The 20,752-nt window shown below is 38.7% G+C and overlaps 1 protein-coding gene across 6 annotated transcripts in view; it reads right to left on the reverse strand.

Annotated features, from left to right (window-relative positions):
* Positions 1 to 4,861: 4,861 nt before the first annotated feature.
* Positions 4,862 to 20,752, reverse strand: part of ORC3 (origin recognition complex subunit 3) — a 60,908-nt gene continuing 45,017 nt past the window's right edge. For 3 of the 6 annotated variants that reach the window (XM_059941676.1, XM_059941677.1, XM_059941674.1), the window contains exons 14-20: positions 18,480 to 18,613; positions 15,650 to 15,732; positions 14,614 to 14,714; positions 10,551 to 10,692; positions 8,797 to 8,913; positions 6,362 to 6,441; positions 4,862 to 5,871 (exon numbers count right to left, since the gene is read on the reverse strand). In XM_059941676.1, coding sequence (XP_059797659.1) covers positions 5,766 to 5,871; positions 6,362 to 6,441; positions 8,797 to 8,913; positions 10,551 to 10,692; positions 14,614 to 14,714; positions 15,650 to 15,732; positions 18,480 to 18,613 — 763 coding nt within the window. In that variant the 3' untranslated portion in view covers positions 4,862 to 5,765. Of the gene's footprint in view, positions 5,879 to 6,361; positions 6,442 to 8,796; positions 8,914 to 10,550; positions 10,693 to 14,613; positions 14,715 to 15,649; positions 15,733 to 17,006; positions 17,444 to 18,479; positions 18,614 to 20,752 lie in introns of those variants that run through there. The other 3 variants (XM_059941675.1, XM_059941678.1, XM_059941679.1) reach the window with 3 other exon arrangements.

The following is a 20,752-nucleotide window of genomic DNA, read 5'->3' on the forward strand; positions in this document are numbered from 1 at the left end:
TAATTGACCTAATTAGTGGAATACACAAAAAGAATTTTTCCCCTTTTTAACTTTAGTGATTATATTTCACCAATTCTTTCTTTAAAACAAGGCCAAAAAGTGGTATAGGGCTTTCACAAGATCCCCAGGTAATTCATATGCCCATTAAGTGCCTGAGAAACATTGGTATAGTGCAGGGTGGCCTTAAGTAGGGTGGATAATTCTACTTGGTTTTAATGGACTCATTCTCAACCTCAGCATTGCTGACAATTTGGGCCAGATTGGTTCTTTGTTGTGGGGAGACTTACCTTGTGTGTTGTAGGAGGTTCAGCAGCATTTCTGGCCTCAACCACTAGATGCCAATAGCACCCTCCCCCAGTTGTGACAACCAAAAAAATGTGCCTCCAGATACTGACAGATGTCCGGGGTAGGGGAAGAAAACAGTCCCCAGCCGAGAACCGCTGGTATAGTGGGACAGCATTTCAGAATGCAAGCAGTAAGTTAAGACGTGGAGGAGGGGGGCAGAGCAACTGTAAACATGCTTTATCCCTTCTCACCCCAAAATGACGAACATTCTTTTATATAATAAGCATGTGTGAATTTTTATGTAGATTTAAATTTATAAAAGAGCTGGTTTTTATATTTAGAGGGCAAGATATGCTAAAAGGAAGGAAATCAGTGCTGGCAATCTGAATGGAGCCACAAGTAATATGTTTTCATTCTAGATTCAGCTTTGATCAAGAACAAAATTTCCTCCATAGCCAAGTTTCTGCTGTCCACCTTAGCAAAATGTCCTAGCTCATAGGCTCCTTACTGATTTTAAGTAGTGTGTGAGGTAATTTCAGAAAATAAAAAATGCAGGCAACTTCTTGGACTTAGTTAATCCAAGATTTAGATGGACCCAGTAGGTGGTGATTAGTGCAAATCACCAGCCGCACTTTGAGTTCCCAAAGAGCCCTGAAACTGCTTCTAGTAAGTAAGTATCTACAGAATTTAGTGTGCTAACAGTCATCTTATTCTTTTCTTTTACAGTAAAAGGCAGTGCTGGTGTGCTGCTGTACTCAGGTTACTGTAATGTGTTCAGTAAGTCACTATTAACAAGGCACATCACCAGGTATAGTTCTTTGTATTAGGAAAAACAGGCACAGGCAATCTGAAAAAAATAAAGATTCTAGGTAAAAATATCAAAGCTATCTTTGGCCTATGGCAAGACCTTATATCCCTACAGAAAATGGTTTCCAAATGAGACACTGATTGCATGAGCAGTATTAACTGGGGTGCTTTCCCAGGTTCTACCCACAGAGACTGCTTTAGAAGACTAAAGAAGTGGGGAGGGAAGACTTGGAATCTGTTTAAATATGCTCCCCCGCTGATCCAAGCAGCTAGGGTTGGAAATGACTATACAGTATTTGCCTTGTTAGGGTTCTCTTTACTCCCTTACTTCACAATTATACAGTAATCGGTGTTAATAAGTGAATATCCTGCTCAAGCACCTAATGAGCTTGTCCTTGTCTACTCATTGGTAGGGCTCCAGCAATTCTCTGCTCCTGCCTCTGCCCTAGGTGAGGAGCATTAGCTCATTCAAAGACAGGGCCAGCAGTCCTCTCCTGCCTCCATTTCCTTTCTCTGTACTAGATCATTCCCATAAGCATAATAAACATGCTATTAAGTCTTTTGATCTTATAATCCCTCTCTAGCTATTACCTATTTTTCTGTTCTATAACCTTTAAAGCAGAACTCAAGAATTTTCTAAATTTCCAATCTTCTCCTCCCCCCCCTCCTTTTGTCACCAAATTTTTTTATTAGGAAAAAAAATCAAAACATAAAAGCTGAAAGATTGGTCCAACGATCCACTTAAAGGGAACAATTATTTTGCCATATTTGCTTTATATGCTTTGTATTTTTATTTTATTTGCTTTATATTTTTAACTGCTTCAAAGAACGTATACATGATGCATCTAAGAACAAGGGGTTTCTCCTACATAACTTCAATAACATTATCCCACTTAAAGTAATGCTTCCCTAATTTAACATCTAGTCCATATTCAGATTTTCCCATTTGTCCTCAAAATGTCTTTTGCAGCTTTCTCGCTAAAGCAGGATTCAATCAAGATTCTGACTTTCTGGAACAACTAGGCCTGTTTTGTTGAATGTTTCTTTGTCATTAATTAATCAATGTCATTAATTTAAACTTTTCTATCCCTTTGCACTTACTGTAAACTGGAAGTTAGGTCTAAAGCATTTATTAGTTTCAGGTTAAACCTTTTGTATAAGAGGATGCTATGATCTCTGCAGTGTATCACACAAAGTATGGCGCTGTGTGATAAGTATGGACTAGTGATAAGTTTAGACACTTGTTAGGTCATCTGGTAGGTGATGGCTACCAGGCTTAGTCTTCACTATTCAACCACTCAGTCACCAATATATTCCACATTGCTAAATCTAATCAACATTTGACCTTAAAACACTTTGTTCAGTTGGCTTGCAAGGTACTAACCACACTTGCCTGATTCTCCTCCCATTACTGGCTGCTGGCCCAGTCTTCCTGTCTCTGAACTTTAAAACATAACCAGAGTTTGACCCTGGGCTCCTTGCCCCCTCTGCTCATACTCACTTTGGTGATCTCATCTAATCCTAAAGATGGTTATATTCGCATCCCTGTGTGACCTTTCCACCTGGATATCTAATGAGAGGTCTGAAGACGTCCGTCCAAAACCAAACTCCTTGTTTTTGCCTCTTAAACTTCTCCTCAGCTAATGGCATCTCCATTCAGAAGTTTCTCAGCCAAAAAACAGCCCTGAATTCCTCACATCCTTCATCCGATCTTGGATCCATCTAAAATCTCACCATCTACTATTACTCTCATTGACATTTGTGTCTTGCTTGGATGATTTCAGTGACCTCCAAGTTGGTCTTTGTTTTGCCTTATTTGCGTCTCCTCACCTATTCCAGTCTATTCTCATAGCAGTCAGTGATCCCTTAAAGGTCTCAGTCTTACTTAGATGGCTTCCCACCTACAGACGTTAAGGACTTTACAGTGGTCTACAGGGCCGTAACTTACCTGCCCTCCACCCCACCCCGCTCAGTTTTGAGTTTCCCTCTTGCTCACTGCGTGTCCCACACTGGCCACCTTTGCTGTTCCTCCAGTGCAGCTTGCATACTGCCCTTAGGACCTCTGTTATTGCTGTTCTCTGTGTACGATGCACTTCTTCCATAAAACTTCATGGCTAAATCTTTTTGTTCAAACATCATCTCAGGCCTGTTCTGACCACTGTTTAAAATTGCAGCATGACGTCCTGCTTCTTTTTGCTGTTTGTTTTTTTTTGTTTTGTTTTTTCTGTAATATACTATATAATTAATCGTTGTACTCCCTTTGCTAGAATGGCATGAGGGCAAAGATCTGTGCTCACTGAAGTATCACAAGTGCCCGCAACAGTGCCTGGCACATGGTATGCGCTCAATAAATACTTTGTGAAAAAATTTCAAACTACTTCAACAGTTTGAAATTTTCAAACATTTCAGATTAGTATTTCATTAAATGCAAGATTTAGCGCATCAGAATATCCCATTTGTAAGTTTTTACAGTATTAAGGAATGGACATAATTAAGCTGACACTTTATAGGCTGGCTTGAGGGTTTTGTGCTCCATTAATGGCTACCACAAATGAGCTTCATGTTTCAATTTTACAGCTTTTTGAATATTTACAAAACAGTTTCCATCCTGCTACTCCCTTACCTAATCTTTAAGTAGATAGTAAGAAAAATCAAAGTGGTTCAGTGCCTGACATGCATTTAGATAAGCTGAATTCAACTAAGTGCCTAGCAAAAGAAAAAGGAAGCAGGGCTGAGAGCCCTCAAGTGCCTCAGACTGACGTAAATCTGCTGGGTCTGTGTGAGGCCAGTTCCTCTGTACCTTACAGTGTAAGCATTTTGTCAAAAGGAATGGTTTCTAAACACAATTTTATCTGACGCTCATCTGCACCATTTGAAAGCTGAGGAAATTGCATTGTAGATACTGATGGTGTCTTCACGTTAATCAGACATGGAGTATTGCTGATTGCCTCACTTAGACAATAGGTGGAAAATCCTTAAAATCATCCACACATTCTTTCCCTAGATTTTACCAACCATAGTCAAAAATGAAACACATGATCGAGGGCACCTCTGATTGGAGGGGAATGGCTAGAGAATATTGAGAAAAAACAGTGACCTAGCTGCTGTTAAGATAAATCGTGGAAAACTTCACACGGTAGAAATCTGTTCTCTGCTCTGATCATGAGCACTGGCAGAGGCTCTGCTCCATGCCCTCATTCAGGGACCCCTAGATGACAGAGGCTCTGCCTTTAACACATGGATTCCAAGGTGTCAAAAGCCTCTTATTTGTCCAGTTTCTTCCTTATTGGTGGTGGTGTTTGTGTTTACATATCATAAATTCCTTACTTTCCAAGTTGACAGCCCTTTGTGCATATGTACATGTTTTTAAATTCTGCTGAATAAGAAATCCTTGCATCTTTTAGATGAAGACAGTAAGACTTTTAATCTATCTGAACTAATGCTACTCTGGTAATTGTCTCAAAGCTTTGTAGGGCTAGACACTTTCTGCTCTGGCTTGCAATTATTTCTGGTACCTTGGGATTTACCTTTCTTTTTAACCCTGGCAACATTCTGATGATTTGTTTTGGAGTATATTTCATCTAGCACTTTTAGTTTTTGGAGCGGGAAGTGGGGAAGGGAGCATTTATCCGTTAATGTCATCTCGGCCCACCCTGTTGCCAGAGGGCTAAGATGCCCTTTATACTCAAAATACCTCCTTTACACTCCAGAATTAATGAAGTTTAAGTTATATATTAAGTTTGTTTATATTAAATTTTAAAACAGTTATACATTAAATTTGTCCTCAAAGCACACACACACAAAAAGACCTGCAAGTACACAGTTCTAAGGTTTGCAACTAAAACAGTCTTCACTGAATTTGGACTTTTTTTCTCCTGGTCATATTTGCATGGTAATTTTGGTATGTTAGTGAGTATACTTAAAGACACATCCCAGAATTCTCTTGGAAATAGAATATTAAATAATGAACTTGAGGTCTCTTTGTTTCATTGTCTTGATGAGTTCTTGTCATGGAAGAGATTCAGATGTCATTTCATCTGAGTCTTAAAAGGTTGATGTGATTTGTAAAGGCCTTAGAGGCTCTAAGACTCCATGACGGGTCATCCTTAAGTAGAATATTTACTGCCTTTAAGCATAAAGCCAAACAACTTGGGACTTAATTTTAAGTTGTAAGACTAAAGGAAATGGGGCAGCAGAGGCAGTTTTAGAACCTCTGTAGTCACGAGGAGAAACCTCTAGAATGTTCATCTTATTACATAATTTACTAAAGTGAGGAATGCCAGTGCAAGAAACTGCGGGAGCAGGAATAAGTACTATTAAATCAAATGCATATTAATAGATACTCCTAGACAAAGGAATTTATTACATTTATACATTATGTATGTTCAAGAACAATTTATTCATAATTTCTTAATGACTGAAAATTGCAGTGATACTCTGAGAGAGGTTCTACTTGCAATGTTAGCATGTTACTTGTTGGATTCTAAAGTACTCCAAAGGTGCTTTGATACATTCCTGATAGGGATTAACAGTCTACTTTTCTGTTTAAACATCACACAGGGATTACACATTATTCTTCTTCCCAAGCAATCTTCCTCTACCGGTGTGTAAATATGATTGGTCTCCTTTTTCTTAAGCTAAATGCTATCTTTCTGGCTTCACTCATTTGCTTTCTAGCAGCCTCCCCATGTTAGCCTTGCCACATGGTCAGTCTTCTGTTTGGTAGGCTTTATAAATCCTAAAAGTTCTAGCTCAGAAACAGCTCTAATAAACCGAGCACTGGAGGCTATAGCTAAGGAAATTCACTGTGTACTTCTGACAAAAAAGGGTTAAAATCTCAATGTTAAAACATTATTTAGTAAACTGAATACATACTACTAAATTAAACTAAAACCCTAACTGGAAAACATTAAATGTAATTAGACTCTACTGTCAATAAGACACGAATGGAAAAGTGTGTAACACTTGTCTGGTTCTCATTTTTCACAGAGTATGAAAACTGCTTCCCTGCCAACTTCTTAAAGTATATTAATAACCTCAGAAAAATAGAGAATTCAATAATGACCATTTTTGGTGAATTTTGGAACATGACCTTTATATAAGTTTTTAGACCAAATAGTTTAGATTTGGGCCATTTTAAATTCGGAATAAGTATTTAGAAACAAGTTACTCTGGGATGGTATGGTTAAATCTCTAATGTAGATCTGGAGAAACTATAAACTATTCTGTATGCTTACTTGGACACTGTAGAATTGATTTTAAAGGATACTGGATAATTTCATTCCTTTCTTCTGAGGTTACAGAATTTGCATCCATTTTTTCAGCAGCTGTCACAACTGTTGCAAAGGCCTTTTGAGAGATAGGACAAAAGAAGATAAAAATCTCTGCCACTGCCAAACATCTTTTATTGCACTTGATGGCTCTGTATTTAAGCCAGGTCAAGCACTGCTGCTGCTGGTAGTTGACACATTTTTAAAAATTATACCAAATTTCAGAGTCTCAAAACTACATTGATGATCACTATAAGTAAGTACACAAAAACAGAAATATAGATCAATGGTACAGGATAGAAAGCCCAGAGGTAAACCCACCCACATATGGTCACCTAATTTACGACAAAGGAGGCAAGAACATACAAGAGGCTGAAGACAGCCTCTTCAATAAGTGGTGCTAGGAAAACTGGACAGCTACATGTAAAAGAATGAAATTAGAACACTCCCTAACACCATACACAAAAATAAACTCCAAATGGATTAAAGACCTAAATGTAAGACCAGACACTATAAAACTCTTAGAGGAAAATATAGGAAAAACACTCTTTGACATAAACCACAGCAAGGTCTTTTTTGACCCACCTCCTAGAGTAATGGAAATAAAAACAAAAATAAACAAATGGGACCTAATGAAACTTCAAAGCTTTTGCACAGCAAAGGAAACCATAAACAAGACAAAAAGACAACCCTCAGAATGGGAGAAAATATTTGCAAATGAAACAACAGACAAAGGATTAATCTCCAAAATATACAAACAGCTCATGGAGCTCAATATCAAAAAAGCAAACAATCCAATTAAAAAATGGGTGGAAGACCTAAATAGACATTTCACCAAAGAAGACATACAGATGGCCAAGAGGCACATGAAAAGATGCTCAACATCACTAATTATTAGAGAAATGCAAATCAAAACTACAATGAGATATCACCTCACACCAGTCAGAATGGCCATCATCAAAAAATCTACAAACAATAAATGCTGGAGAGGGTGTGAAGAAAAGGGAACCCTCTTGCACTGTTAGTGGGAATGTAAATTGATACAGCCACAATGGAGAACAGTATGGAGGTTCCTTAAAAAACTAAAAATAGAACTACCATACGACCCAGCAATCCCACTACTGGGCATATACCCTGAGAAAACCATAAATCAAAAAGAGTCATGTACCACAATGTTCATTGCAGCACTATTTTCAATAGCCAGGACATGGAAGCAACCTAAGTGTCCATCGACAGATGAATGGATAAAGAAGATGTGGCATATATATACAATGGAATATTACTCAGCCATAAAAAGAAACGAAATTGAGTTATTTGTAGTGAGGTGGGTGGACCTAGAGTCTGTCACACAGAGTGAAGTCAGAAAGAGGAAAACAAATACCATATGCTAACACGTATATATGGAATCTAAAAAAAAACAATGGTTCTGAAGAACCTAGCGGCAGGACAGGAATAAAGACACAGATGTAGAGAATAGACTTGAGGACACGGGGAGGGGGAAGGGTAAGCTGGGACGAAGTGAGAGAGTGGCATGGACATATATACGCTACCAAATGTAAGATAGCTAGTGGGAAACAGCCGCATAGCACAGGGAGATCAGCTCTGTGCTCTGTGACCACCTAGAGGGGTGGGATAGGGAGGGTGGGAGGGAGACGCAAGAGGGAGGGGATAACGGGACATATGTATGTATATGGCTGATTCACTTTGTTGTACAACAGAAACTAACAGTATTGTGAAGCAATTACGCTCCAATAAAGATCTATTAAAAATAAATAAAGTATTGTGCTCTCTGCATAAGAAAAAAAAATTAAAAGATAATGGAATGGTTTCTGAATAATCTTATATTTCAGAGAACTAAGAAATGTGCAGAGAAAAACAGGAAGCAAAACTATTCAAAGTTGAAAAGCAAAGGATGCCCTGTATCCTCTACTCCAACCTCCATCTCCCAGGAAAATGCCTATTTTTCTTGGAAGCAGCCAATTATGCATATTTTTAAATGGTGACATTTGTCAAATAGGGCCTTTAACAGAGTTAACTTTTGTGTAGTTATTCCAATATTTTCTTTTCTTTTATGCAATAAGGGAAATGCTAGTTAATAATGTACTTCTTTATTCTGTGGAATAACGGAACTGACCTAAACTGTTCAGCTTTTGCTAAACATACTAAAATGTACTTATTTTGACCGGGCATGGATGCAGAATTGGCTCGGTTGAAGGTGTGGGATCAGAGTGCAGGGGTTTGTGTGGGACTGTTGAGCAGTTAGCTGCTTTTCTGGAGAAACTTGCCAGGTGATTTATAATGCTTTCCAAACCAAAGACAGGGCATTGAAAAAATAAGAGATGAGTTTCAAAGTACCAAAAGTACAAAAACATTCCAGGAAAGTTGTCATGGATGGTTAGACACATAGACAGCTTGCTCTTTCCCCCTGACCTACCTCCGACCAGTCCACAAGGTTGATTAGCCTGCTGCACTCCAGGTGCAGTTTATATGCTATGCAGATGTCTGGGGCGACATTTGGAATACAACCTTCTTCACTTCTCAGTGCTTCATTCTAAAAATAACAGTAAACTAAGATAACTACCTTTCAGAAATGATGAGGAACAAAATCAGACATTAATTAACCTGCTAACCTGAACTTAGTAAGCCAATAAGTGGAGTCTTTGGTTTCCTTTATTTTGTGAGTTGCACCTACTCTCCAATAGTTAGCTGGTTGTTTAGGATGAGGTCTTGGTCAAAATCCCTCTAGCTCCTAATCACTAGATGAATACAGCCAGGATCAGAAGACAAGCATATTCTTCATTTTCATCATAAATTATTAATTTTTTTCATTTTAATCATACATTATTCATTATTGAGACTTTAATGCATTTCTGGTTTCCATAAAAGTTTATGGAATTTTGTGGATTTTCAATAAAATGCCACTTCCAACATTTGTAATTACATGAATTCTAGCAATTACTATACTGTATTAATAAATACCAACACACCACTACCAGGGATATAAGTTATCTCTCAAAGAAGACTACTGTCAACACTGCAGATCCTAACCTCTACAAAACCATCAGTGTTTTTTCAACCTATGTGAAAATGATGGTTCTTATTAAGAAACAAAATCTCTCTCAAACATACACATGGGAATTATATCCTTCCCAAAACTGCTGAAATCGCACCAGTTCTCCTCTGAGACTTACTACTAGCCAAAAAGATTATGTAAAGAGTTTTAATTTGTGGTTTATATAATAAAAATAATTGATATTTTGTGCCTTAAATATGAAATTATTCAAGTACCCCACTACCACCATCATTGAAAAATCACTGATTTACATCTTCCTACTCAGTATTCTCTTGTAAGGCTTAGCATGTTCGTGTGCCATTTTGGACAGGAAACCAATACATCGGAACTCTCTTCATAGGTTTTATGGAGTCACTTCTTAAGTATCCTCTGTTGCAAGATTTCTAGGTGTTTAACTGAGTTGATAACTTATTAACAAATTAACAATTTAATATTAACTTAGCAAATAATCAAGAAATTGCTTTGTATATAACTGAAATATAGCTTACTGAGCTGTTTAAAATGATCACGTTACCTGGTCATAAGAAAGTTAGTTTTAAAAATTCTGAACTGTCTTGAACTCTCCGTTTAAAGAACAACTTGGAACTGGCAAATGTGTCTGGAGTTTAGCAGTTTTATCCCTGGCATATTGCTGGCTGTCCTCTATACTCAGCTCTGGAGATAATCTCAGAGCAGATCTTTCTTTGGTTTAAAATCCAAGATTAAATTCCTTTTTTTTTTTTTTTTTTTTTTTTTTTGCATCAGAAACAATCATTTGGATCTTTTAAGTAATTTCACTGGGCCATATGGTTTGACCTATTATCTGCTGTTATGTCTGTAAGAAACCTTTCCTTTATTTTCAAGAGTAGTAGCATTATTCTCAAGTCTTAGTGCCTATGATCTGGTTTTATCACATGAAGGAGAAGACAATTACGCATGATCAAAAGTTGGCAGTGTTAGTTCATTGGCTTAGAAAAAGCCCTCTAAAAATCTAAAGAATTTTAAAAAATATCTGAAAGAGGTGCAACCCTGAGCTGCCAGTTCCCTGCTCATTAGAACTGCAAATTTACAATATTTTTGTGATACATAAAGCCTGGAGTGTGAACTAAATTATCAGAGAAAGGACTGCTTCTTACCTTGAGGTAATAATATGGGTTGTTGAGTGCGGTATGGAGGGCGATCCGCGGGGCAGCGTTCAGGTGCTGGCGAAGGGTGTGGGCAGCACTGAAGTACAGCACCTCATGCAGAGGCTGTGTCTCTGGAAGCAGGAGGTATTCTCTGAAACCACCAAAGTCAGGTATCAGCTTTTAGGTAAGCACAGGTCTATTTTCAATAAACCACTTTTGTCAGTCCTCTGTAGAGGGCTGAGCAACTTACTGAAAAAGCAAAATCAACAATAGCCAAAACCAACCAAATATCAAATCCAGTGCAGCTGCACTCAGAATTCTACCTCTCCATGTAATATTGTTTAAAACTTTGACTCTCTGGTGTACAAGAAACTATATTTTAGTTCTGATTTAGATTTCTAGGAACAAATGTATATAAATTACATTTCTGCTCAAAATCTTTTTTTTTTTTAAACGTCTTTATTGGAGTATAATTGTTTTACAATGGTGTGTTAGTTTCTGCTTTAATACAAAGTGAATCAGCTATACGTATACATATGTCCCCATATCTCTTCCCTCTTGCGTCTCCCTCCCAACCTCCCTATCCCACCCCTCCAGGTGGTGACAAAGCACCGAGCCGATCTTCCTATGCTATGTGCCTGCTTCCCACTTTGCTCAAAATATTTAAGGTAGAATTTCTTAAAGTATAAATGAATACTTTCTTAAATTACTTAGGAAACAGAGGTATCCATAGTCCTTATCATAGCAAACATTCAACTCCTGGCAGTGTTAGACACAGGCCTCAGACCTGGAATTAAGAGTTCAGGAAATTCTTTTTTGATCACAGAAATATCTCTCATAGAAGTAATACAGGTAAAGTTTTTTATGTGTTAGACTTCCTCCTTACTTTATAGGCAGAAAAGGCTAAATTTTAGCTTCAGAATATTAAAAACAAGGAAATCATTTATCATTAAAATTTCAATTATTAAAAAAATACCACTGTAACTTGGGATTCTTCTGTCTCATTTATGAGCTAGATAATAAACCAATTTTAATGAAATCTGAACTTAAAAAATAAAGCATTAAAAATTTCATCTGAATATATAATGAGCCTATCAGCTGGTATGAGCCGTGACGGCCGTGGTTCCTGGGTGGCCTAGAGGGTAGCAAACTGGAAGGGAGAAGCTCTGGCACCCATAACCCAAAGACAGATTAATAAGTCACTAACTTGATTAAAGCAGTTAACTCACATGCCTTCATAAATATTTCTGGGGCTTAGTTAGTCCTGGGCCTAAAGTATTTTGGTCACATGACAGATTTGTATCAGCTCCCTTTCCCACCCGTGCAGGCAGAACCAAGCAGCTCCCTCAGCCCAGCCACTGGGGAAATTACTCTGCTTCCTGGTGTCCTGGCTTTCTTCCCTCCTGGAGAGGATACCAGGGCCGAGAAAAATCCCCCCACACCTGCTCCACCCATGTGGTCTGGCTCTGAGGAAGAGAGGACGCAGAGAGGGCATGAGCCGTGTCCCTCACTCCCCACCATCTCCGTCCTGCCCGCCTCAAGAGCTCCTGGCCCCCTGCTCATTTAGCTTCCAGATGCTGCTCCTTCTTCAGAGTCATTGGAATAAAGCCCGTGTGCAAAGAGCATTATGATTCTGACTTGGCCCTAAGAACCAGCATTCTATACCTCAAGTACTGCTAACATCTGACTCGAGATTAAGCTATTTAGCTGTAGTCTCAGGAATGGTTTCGGTGATGCCAGCTGCCTCCCTGGATGGCCGGCTACCCATTTGTAATTTCTGAGCATAAACTTTTCCTATCCCAACCTCAGGCTGTTTTCTCCCCAATCATTATACATAATGGTCATTAAAAGATCACATTGCAGTCCTTGCTCTGTAATAAGGACTGGAAATCTAACAAGGCAACCAGATAAGAGTCAGTTTCAGAAAAAGTTTTGTCTCATATTTGTCCTCCTCTCCCTTTTTAACATCTTTATTTAATTTTCAGAGATTCAGATAATTCTCAAGGTAAAAGTCCTTGTTAGATATCCTCAAAGAACCTCCAGAGTCTAAATACTTACCTGTATTTTGTTTCCACTGGGCTATGTTAGTTGAAAAATACTGACAAAACATCATCATACATTAGAATTTTTATTCAACTCCAAATCTGGAGGCTGGCGCGGACATCAGCAGTGAGTCTGGCACCGGAGCTCTGCATGATGCTCAGTTTAGACTCAGAGCGGAGTCCACAAGCAGAAGAGCCGGTGGTCTGGGGGAGCTGGTAGGACCACTTAGTATCCACAAGGGCTACAAAGTTGAAGCTTGTATTTTGGTGAAAACAGTAACTTAGAAAGTGGCAACTTATTCTCATTTCTCAGTAGTTTCAGCAAGAGCTGCTCATGGTGTATGGGGAACTCTACTTCCTGGAGTCGGTTGCTTATAGTTATCTTTCAAGGACCTCTTTTCTCCAGAACTCCAAGCTCTGTTCAGACATCTGTGGTGTGGTCTTTGGGGACAGTGCGGGGAGAGAGAACGGGCCTTCTGAAAGATGTCAGCAGACTGGGACTAACTATGTGACTTTCCAAAAGTCATAGCCTCTCTCTGGGCTTTAGCTGCCACATGACTCCTCAGGTCCCATTTAGCTCTAACATGCTACAGTCATAATCTCTTCCCTGCTGGGATACTCAATCTTGGTAAAGATAGTAAATCCTGGCATGGAAATTTTTGTGATTTCACAATACAACGCATTTCATTCATGCCCACCCAGCTTTCTTTCAATAACTGCTCAGGAAGGTGAAAAGTCAGGCATATTAGGTCAAAGATCATAAAAGGGACATGGTTGGTTGGTTTCAGAGCCTACAATTTGGGATTTGTGGGAATGCAGAAAGGAACATGACATTTGACCTATAAATTATGCCAAATTACACTGTAAAATCATTTTTAGCAACTACAATGGTCACAACTTGGTAAAAGGGAAAAACCAGGAACTTGAGGCTAGAAACTACAAGAACAGGAAGGCCCAGTAGGGCAAGGTTAATTCTCTGAGTTTTCCAAGGTCATTTCTAGCCAGTAGGTCACTTTTATGTGACCCATTTCTCTCACTTTAACCTTCTTCTTATCATACTTGGTTGACTGTTTCGACCCCTGTCCTGACATCAGTAATTTCTCCCCCAGCGACCAGGAAAAATGACTCTGCCCCAAAACTGTCCTGGAAAATGGAACTCTTCATTTTCAAGAAGGACAGGCAATTTATTAGAAAACCACTCTTTGTCTTCAATAACTGAGCTGCTTTTTTTTTTTAGTACTTGATTCTAGTCAGTGCCTAGCCTGCTGCTGAGTTTCAACTGCCATTAAAAAACAGAATAAGCAATGACAAAGAACAGTTTTTTCCCTATTTAACTATTAAATCATTTTATTTTTCAGACCTCTCATTTTTTTCCTATATGGCATGTCCCACCTGCAGGTTAGGTATGTGATTTTAAAGAGCTACACAGAGCTGGCTTTTGGGAAATCCAAATATCAGAATGATCTGGGTTTCCCAAGAAAGCAATCACCTTAAAATACAGGTAGGACTGGTGGACTTCTAGACTGACTCTGAGTGCCCTGCTCACCATGCGACTGTGCTGCCATGATCCTGAGTTGCACTGGTATCCCTCAGAATTAGAAACCCTTCACTCAGGATAAAATAGGGTATTACAGCTGGGCTGGGCTGTTTTCTGGGTTTGGCCCAGATCCAGCATACTCTGAGCAAAGACAGAGCAAGGATTAAGTGTAATGCAAACACTCTGCTACTAGGGGGAAAACACTCACTTTTCTGTTTCCTGTTCTGTTTCCATCCCCACCCCCGCCCAGGCCTAAAGAACTAGATCAAATTTAAACCTGCGTTCTTGAACTGGCAGTAAAAGAAAGAACCAAGCCATCTGCTGAGCCACCTTAATAAGGATGGGAAGTTACAAGTCTGTGCTGGACGGAGGGCCTCGGGGAGCAAAAAGCCTAATCCAGAAGTGTCCCGGACTGGCTGTGGACAGCTGTCACACCAGTGCGATTTGGGCAAATAGCCTGATTTTTAGCTCTGGAGAGCAACAACGGACTCACCTCACCAGACTGTCGATGAAGCTCACAAGTTGTTCTCTGAGGACTTCAAACTTGGTCTGCCTCTTACTTGTTCTTCTTAACTCCTTCATTTCCAGTAATGACTATGGATGGAAGAACATACCTTTTCTGGTGATTCTGAGACAGAAAGCCCCTCAGAGGGCAGCTCTGTTGCTCAGGCAGAGGCAGCTGATGCCCTTTCCATACGACAGAATGTACAGAGAAAGAACCAGATCAAAAGGGGTTGTGTTTATCTTTTATTTTTCAGGACTGGGAAGAATCTCTCCTCCTAGATATTTTGCTTCAAAAAATACCAAGTGACTTTTCAGGGAAAGAGGAGAAGGGCAGTTTACGTCGTTACTAAGTTATAGGGCAGAGTGCTCCCGAGCCACAACCCATTAATTCATTTGAGAAAAGGACTTCCAAGAAGAAGAGAAAACGCTTGCTCTTTGCCATGCTAACAGAATAGATTCCACATGCTTTGTTTTGCTTAGATTGATATTTTATTCTACGTTTATCATAACTTGGTATCATGGTTTACAGAAGGTTCTTTACTTTGACAACCAAGATCCTTTGTGAGTTACAAAGTCTGCTAAAGTTAGAACTATCTGAAAAAGGCTATACTAGACACACTGTGGCTCAATTTCCGCTCTATACTCAATATGCATTTCTTTAAAAAATCAAGAAAAGTACCTAAAACTAAAGAGTCTCTTCTGAACCTCTCAATTTGATCAAACTGACAAACAAATACATCAGATAAATCATCAGATTCCTTTTTGCAACCAGGTTCCCATTTTCCCTTATTACTAGTTAATTCTCTTTCTCTCTGAGGCTATCGGAACAGTTTCCACCGACTTCTACACGGAGAATGAGGATAGCAGTGGGATAAACAGGATGTTCACTTTATAAGTGAGTTACAAAGTCTGCTTTGTTCCTAGTTGTGGTTTAAAAATGAAAACAAAAACATGCAGGCAGAGCTAATCTAGAGCACACGGGAGCATCAAGGGATGTGGCTGGAAGGATAAGGAAGTGATCTGACCTTCTGAAGATGATAGAGGTCTGTCTTCTGAAGTCCCTTTGACTGTGACTCAGAAGTATCTTCTTCTTCTTCTTTGGCTTCTGCTTTTAATACAAAACCAACATACAGCAGCTTGGGTAAATCCATTTAAGAGAACAAACATTTCTACTACTCCAAGGGAAATAAAATTTCATCTATTTTTTTTTTTTTAATGTGGCAGGGGATCAAGGTTCCATCACATAAATGATTTCTTCCAGAAGCTGAAGGTCAATAAATATTACATAAGTTATGCTGCAGAGAGGTCTTCAAAGAAACCAGCTACTGAATTTTAAAAGTGTGACCAACAGTGAGAACAAAACAAAATACACACAAATCCCCTCAAACCAACAGAAAAAAAAATCTCCAAATCTTTGTGCTGTTATAAATAGCTTTTAAAAAACGAACAAACTTAAATTATGGTCCTTTGATTATGCCATGATTGATGTAAACAATACAAACCTACACCCTGGTAAACTTGGCCTGGATCTTCCCATTCACTATATTTGACATGCTATATAAGTCTGAAGTGGGTAGTGCATAAAAGTTTTGAAATAATTTACTGAAATACAAACTGCATCATGGTTCTTTAGCAAAGGAAACAGAAAACCATATCTGGTAAAAGGTGTAGTTGTGTTTCCAGAGAACATGAGGTTCTAACAGCCTCTCCCTGGTGCAGGGCAGGTTTTAGGAACCTCACACTCACATGGCTTATTTGGCCAAACCTAAGACAGGAAGATGCAGCCGGAGAATCTGCCTTGTTCTCGAAGAATAAATTTCTTTTTAGCTATTGATAAATCTTGGTTAAAGAAAGATATGATTTAAGGTTAAAATATCTAATAAATTCTCTGTCCCATTTCATTAACATGTAGCAGAGCCTTAAAAATAAATCTGATATGACACTCTGACCTACTTAACCCTCCAAATGTAATTTTAAACCTAAACTGTAATGTGTAATAACTGTCAAGGAACTAGAGATAGCATACAGTCAAACTGTATGCTTGTCCAATATGGGAGGGTGGGGTTAATTTCACTTTATTATTAATAATGTGCCACTTTTGAAAATAGAAAAGTACATTTATTCAAGACACTGGTTTTGCTTCAACTTACAAAATTCTTTATTCTTCAGACTGTTAATCATCTTAATTACCAACCTTCCCATTTCTAAAAGCTGCGTTCCTTTATTTAATATTAGCACATCACAGGATTTGTTCACTAGCTTATGTTACATGAAATCTAATTAAAATTATTATAATATCTGCAGTTTCATTTTACAAAAATCCCTGAGTCCGATTTTGTAAAAGATTGAAATTTACCTAATTTATCTTATATTCTTCTAAGTCTTTTACCCTGTTTATATCCTTAAGGGCGGCCCCTCACTGTCCCAGTGACCCTAATTAGGTGGCGACTGTGAATCGGTGAGAAAAAAACAATGAGCTGGTGATTAAGAAAGAGGTGGGCTCCAGGCTGGGTACTACCCTAGCTAGCTATGAGATCTCAGGCAAGCTCCTTCCTCTTCCTGGGCTTTAGTTTCTGTTGCAGCTGGACTCAATAATCTCTATGATACCAATTTCCAGCCCTTTAAAATGTTTATGATTTGAAAATGGTTTGGCTCACTTGTCCTGCAAATGCACCACAGAGCAATAATGCCTGCGCGTGATCTGGAGGGAGCCCCTGGTACCATGGGGTGGCACTTCCTCACGCTCATGCCCCTCCAGTCAAGCAGGCTGGCTCTTTCATCTTGCACTGGCTCAGCACTCATGGGGCCTAGTGCTGCAGCTATGGAGAGAGAGGGAGGGGTTCAGCAAAAGTAGTTTCCTAAATCCAAAGGATTTAAAGACAAAGGGACACTTGCCAAACACAGAAAAGATTGATACGGACATTCCAAGTGCAATGTTTTCACCATGCCATGGTTCGATCCGTGTGCTTATACACCAAGTTGCCTCTTTTCCCCAGACCCCATTAAAAATTTCCCTAAATAGGGGAAATTAAGAAGTGCACAGTCATTTTGCTTGTTTTACTGAAAGAATACTATACCTTGGTGCTAGAAACAGAGCAAGGGATGAGCCCATGAAAAGTTAAACATCAGTATCAATCCACGGAGCCCCCTCAGACCAAAGAAGTCCTGGAGCATGAGAGTGCTGAACAGGCTACCTGTGCACAAGCGGGCACCCAGCGTTCGGCAAACGTAACGAACCCTGTGCAGGTCATGCAAGGTAAAGGAAACGGTGCCCTCCAGCACTGAGGAATGCCAGGCTGCCGCAGTTCATTGAGGACTGAAAGATTCAAGCTTTGTAAACCTGATTAAAGCAAACCTCATGCATATTTTGGTAATCAGCATACCAATGAGCCTCACTGCTGTGAAAGCAATTCACAGCTATTAATTTTCAGGCTTACAAATAATTTATGCAGTGTTTTTGAAATCTATAAAGAACTTGATGAAATGCTTAAGAAAAACATCTAAAAGGAGTCCTTAATTATGATGCCCTGCTACTCTCTCCAATCTTTTTGATTTCTTTTTGCTGCCCTTTTTGTTTTCTCCCCTAAGGTAAGTCCTCAAAACTGTCCATCTGGAGAAAGAAATTTTTTTCCTGCCCATTTGATAGTTTTCATTGTTTAAACCAAATCTGGAAGAGAACCATTTGGCTTAGTTGTGGTTGTCACGTTGTGCTATTCTGAGGCTTGGTATACTGACTGATCACAAACTACGTTACCTCTTCATCTCTCAACACATCAGAACGTAGGGTTTTCCATGTTATTTTATAGTTAAATGACTGTCATAGCCAGTAGAATTGGCCAGCTATTATATTCTCACCATCGAGGCTCTGAAACTGGGCCAGGAACTCCTCTATTCTCTTTGCTGTGTTGCCAAGCTGCTTTTCAGAAGAGGACTTAAAAACCTTGAAACATTTCTGAAGCATGGCCATCAGTTCATCCTTTGCCAACATCCTAGAACAGAATCAGTGACAGGAAATGTAATATAACTGGAAAATTCATATACTTAAAAAACACTGTCTACATTTTAAATGTTTCTGGTCAGAAGAAGATGGTGTAAAATGCTTCATTGGTAGCTACCAACTTTTTTGGGGGAGACTTTCCTCAATGTATGTGATATTCAGAAGTATTCAGAAGAGTTCTCATGATAAAGCTCAACTTGGAAAGTTTACAATCTGGGTTCATGGCCTGGCTCTGGCACTTACTATGTTTGTAATATAGAACACTTCACTAAACATCTTTGATCTTTGGCTTCCTTGCCTGTAAAATGGAAATAGGAACTCACCTATTTCACAAGGCAGATGGACGCTTAAGAATTCAATAAGAAGATGCATTTGAATAAAGACTCTAGCACAGTGCTTACCACACAGCAGGCATTTAAGGTTAGTTTCCCTTTCCTTCAGATCTAAAGGTAAATAAGAGACAAGAAACGTCTGCTGAGGATATAACACTCATGCTAAATGAAACCTTGCTTGAAATGACCAAAAAAGTATTATCAGTGATTTCTTTATTATTTTAGCTAGGCTTTATGTCTTCTATGGGCTTTGTTAACACCAATCAGTAAATCCACTGAACTTTAAAACTAGTAGGCAATTCTGCTTGTTCTATATAGCATAGGTAGAATGATTGTGTAATTCCTTCAAGGCCACAGAGGAAATCTTTGTTAGACATGGAGAATGAACACAGATATTCTAAATTTAAGATCCTGTTTTCAGGGTCATTACTTATAGGATCTCTCCCCTAAGATCATATTCAGTAACAGATGAAAGTACAATGATTAAAAGTTCTTACATTAATCATGAAAGAAAACAATCAGCCAAACCCAGAATATGGGTCATTCTGTAAGAAAACTATCTTATGTTTGACATTTTTCATAGTAAAAAATTTGGGGAAAATACTATTATTACTCAGGGAAAAAAAATGAAGCTAAGTAGACTATGATTACCTCAAAATTAAGCTGGTTACTTCAACTAAAATTTAAACCCAAACCAAAAAAAAAAAAACAAAAAAAAACCCAGAACAAAAACAAAAGAAGAAAACACTCATACAACCAATAAATATAGAAACTGGCAGGGGTGGACAAAACGTAAACTCTTCCCTAGTTTTAAGAATATAAAATCTTCTCTTCCTCTTTCTACAACAATGAAATAATTATCCAAAGTGTAATCTTTATCTGTGAATGAAAGGCAGCTAACAAACAGGTCAAAGACAACCAAGCCAACACATTTAATTCTTGATTACATTTGAGATTATTTAAAATTTCTGGCTTTCTATTGCCCAGATGGAGTCAAACTATTAAGAGAAGAGAGTTAACTCAAAGTCACATACGGTTGAACAATCTGTCATACCCGAACTTTAGCCCTACTCAGCCTAGATCAGCATTTCCAGGCTCCAAGGAATCCCGGGCACTGGCTTGCTGTAAGGGCAGAGGCTGAGGAAACGCCAGAGGAGGTCTAACCCGCAAGAGCAGCACCCTGAGGACCAGCTCCCCAGGCCACAGGCAGCCACACCTCACATCTCTTTGCAGCTTACAGAATTGAATAGTGAGGAGGGCAAAGCCCAGCCTATTATTCATTTTCAGGATGCAATAGAAAATGGCATCATGTCATATAATTTTGAAATCTAACTTTACTAGTCATAATGTTTAATGTGGCATTTGATTGGAAGGGGTAGCTCTTTCATCTCAGGTATAAACTTCCAGGGATTCAGACAGTTATTACTCTTTTTATTCTTAGCCAAAGACTATGTTCTTATTGTTTCCAGAGTAACAAAAGACCATATACGTTCCCAAGTACTCTCAGGTTTAATATAAAGCAAGACTTGAAGTAAGGCTGATTAGGGCAAATAATGTGAACAACCCAATAAAGTCATTAATTAAAAATTTTCAATTAAATTATATATATTTACACAACGAACTAACACAGATGCCTGCTATCATCACTATTATTCAGCATCATTCTAGAATCTATTCTACAACAAGAAAAAAGAAGCAAGTGGTACAAACATCAGAAAGGGAGATGAAATTTATTATTTGCACAGGATACAACGGTAAGGTTAGGAAGTCTAAGAAAGCTACAGAAGTATTAAAGAGTG

This window comes from Balaenoptera ricei, chromosome 12 (assembly GCF_028023285.1).
Source record: "Balaenoptera ricei isolate mBalRic1 chromosome 12, mBalRic1.hap2, whole genome shotgun sequence".
Taxonomy (NCBI): domain Eukaryota; kingdom Metazoa; phylum Chordata; class Mammalia; order Artiodactyla; family Balaenopteridae; genus Balaenoptera; species Balaenoptera ricei.